Source organism: Prosopis cineraria, unplaced genomic scaffold, assembly GCF_029017545.1.
Source record: "Prosopis cineraria cultivar Desert tree isolate PC_DT_omini unplaced genomic scaffold, ASM2901754v1 PC11, whole genome shotgun sequence".
NCBI classification, from domain to species: domain Eukaryota; kingdom Viridiplantae; phylum Streptophyta; class Magnoliopsida; order Fabales; family Fabaceae; genus Prosopis; species Prosopis cineraria.
In genome coordinates this window covers 20792554-20795538 of record NW_026555342.1, presented here as the reverse complement: position 1 = coordinate 20795538, position 2985 = coordinate 20792554, and the positions used below count along the sequence as shown (strand labels likewise).

At 32.7% G+C, this 2985-nt stretch overlaps 1 protein-coding gene across 1 annotated transcript; it reads left to right on the top strand.

The window, feature by feature from the left end:
• The first annotated feature begins 452 nt into the window (after positions 1–452).
• On the top strand, positions 453–2602 carry LOC129286300 (uncharacterized). The gene is made up of 6 exons (XM_054922294.1): positions 453–540; positions 849–978; positions 1102–1250; positions 1712–1997; positions 2099–2268; positions 2370–2602. The coding sequence occupies exons 1-6, from the start codon at positions 453–455 to the stop codon at positions 2504–2506; spliced, it is 960 nt and encodes a 319-aa protein (XP_054778269.1). The 3' UTR covers positions 2507–2602.
• The last annotated feature ends 383 nt before the right edge of the window (positions 2603–2985 follow it).

Here is a 2985-nt window from a genome sequence, read left to right as displayed (position 1 = left end):
TATCCTTTCACCCATTTTTTTATATTTAAAAATACCACTATAGCATCCTTAAATGTTAAAGGAGATTCGTTCTCAAATCGACCCATATTCCAACGGACAATTAATAGAGCATTCCCAAAGAAATTACGTCTTGAGATTTTCATCTATCAAGAATAGTGAATGTTGATCTTGTTAGGTATATTATATTATATTTACATAAACATTGATTTAAATCTAATATATCAATTTAAGATATCATTGTAATAACATATCTTGAATGTGGCCCAAATCAGCTGATTGTATTTATGTTTAGAGATTTGATTGGTCCAAATTAAATGATAAAATAACCTCCATGATGAGTTATAAATAGAGGTGTAACACAGAGGTTCCTGACTATTGACAGCTCTTTCCATAGACTACTAGTCAGGAGAATCCCTCTCCCTTGCCAAGTTATAATGAGTCAGATGACGCAAATGGAGAAAAAGAGAAAGGAAATGAGCGAAGAAACGATCAAATTGGAAGAAAATCGCTACGTAACGCCAAATACTACAATTTGCAACGGTGAGTGAATACTTTTACACTGTAAACTATTTTTGTTTTGTGGTTTAGTATAACTTTTTATTTTTAGAAAAACATGCAATTTCAAGTTGGGTCTAGCCTTGGTTCAATCAAATTAACCTCGTTCGAGATTACTCTTGCCAACACCGAGCTCATGTGCATCTCTATAATATGGTTAACAAATAAGATATTATAATCATTGAAGGCCAAAAATTGGGGGGGGGGGGGGGAAGCATTAAGAACGAAATTATATATTAACGCCTTGGTCTCACGGCAAACGAAAACATTCTAACGTCGTCTCTGATATGCAGGAATATTAAGATCAAAGAGAGGGCAGAGACCTGCTCACTACATGCTTAGGATAAATTCATATTCAAAACTGGCTGTTACTAAGCTTGAAAGTTATGAATCTGATGTATTTGAAGCTGGTGGTTTCAACTGGTGAATTATATCTATCACTCCCTCTCTATGTTAATTGTGCATTATAATATATATAGATATATATATATATATATATACGTTTTTCTTTCCATATTTATGGCAAAATCTGTGTCTACTTATCAGGAGGATGGTTGTCTATCTTCGTGGAAAGAATCAAGTCAGAGATCAGCATATATCAATGTACTTGGCAATCGCAAACGTGAGGAACTCAATGCTGTTCGAGAAGTCTTTGTCCATTTCAAGTTTTTTGTTTACGATCAAATACGTGATCAGTACTTGGTCATTCAAGGTAATTAGCTCCCTCTATGATGGGAACAAAAGACATAATAAAAAATATTGAATATTTGAAAAGGATATCAAAGATTTGAAAGATCGAATATATTTTCTTTAATTGTCACATTTATTTTATTTTTAATTGTCGTTATTGTTATCTATCAATATTTATTGTTATCTTTTCATTTAATTTTAGAATTTTAAAAATATTCTTTCATTTATTTATCTCAACTCATTTGTTTTGTACATGTATATTATTAAATAAGAATTGCTATTCTATTGCTTCATTTGTAAGATTCCCTTCTCCCTATATTTTCTCTATTCCCTTTCTCTCTTTTTTCTATTCTCTTCTTTCTTTCCCCTGCCCCCTTCTGCATCACTCTCTCTATGTGTGTTGTTGTTAACTTAGCATTAGCAACCCTTGATTTCCAACCCCCCCCCCCCACTTGAATTATTGCAGATGTAGAGAATGAGTTGAAACGTTTTCATGCGGGGAAGACACAGTGGGGTTTTGATGAACTGCTTCCTATGGATACATTCAAAGACGTTGCTAATGGATATCTTGTTGACGATTCTTGTGTATTTGGAGCTGAGGTCTTTGTTGTTCAGTGTTCTGGAAATTGGGAATGTCTTACAACACTGGATAACAAATTTAAGGATTCATATACATGGAAGTTGTCTAAATACTCGCAGATTGTGGAGGAATTTTGTGAGTCCGAAGCATTCTCTATTAAAGGCAAAACATGGTAAAAAAAAAAAAAAATCATTTTGCTTAGTTTTTACCCCCCGAATCTTCATAAATTTTTTAACGCTAATGTTCTGTTTTGTGTTTTAATTTGTAATTAAGGAAGCCGAGAGTTTATCCCAGAGGTGATAGGTCTCCCAAAAACGAGTTTCTGTCCATGTTTTTGGTCTTGAATGAAGATGAAAGCCTGGTGGCAAGAAAGAAATGGTTCGCCGAGTACACATTACGCCTTAAGAATCAATCTGTACCATCGAGAACTCGGGAATTGAATGGTACTTTTCAACATCTTTATCCCACGAATGTTTATATTTATATTTGTAGGGATCATTCAATTTTTTTGAGCGTTATTAATTGGTTGTTTTGGATGTTGCAGTTGCAGCATGGCTCAGTCAACGGACAAATACATGGGGATTCAGTCAATTCATGTCGCTAAAGGATCTTAATGAAGATACTCTGATTATCGAATGCCAGATCACTTGCCTAAGTGAAGTTGAGCATTTCAAACAATGACACACAACTGTTATGTTTGATTATAATGAACACTCCCACTTCCTTTTGGGTAAAGTAGTAGTAAATTAAACTTCATAGTCTGGATTTTGTGCTTGTGTTGTGCTTGATCGTTAGTACAGTTAAATTTTTGTTTTGAAACTTCAATCAATGAGATATTTAATGGAAGATATACATATTGTTTAGTACAGAATGGCATTATTTGCTGGATAGTTTTTTATATGATGATGATGATGATGATGTTATAATTATAATTATTTATGTTTATAATCACAATCTTATTTAATGGGTAATTGTTAATTATCTGTTTGTTTTGTTTGTTTTGACTTCAATTTGTAACTTTAAATGGATGGAGACTAATGCTTTTAAATTTTAATATTTAATTCAAATAAATATTTTGAGTTTGATTATTTGTTGGTTAATCGTTTGTGTTTCGTCCATTTTCCTCATCGATAATTTATATTTATAGAACAGTTTGTGGA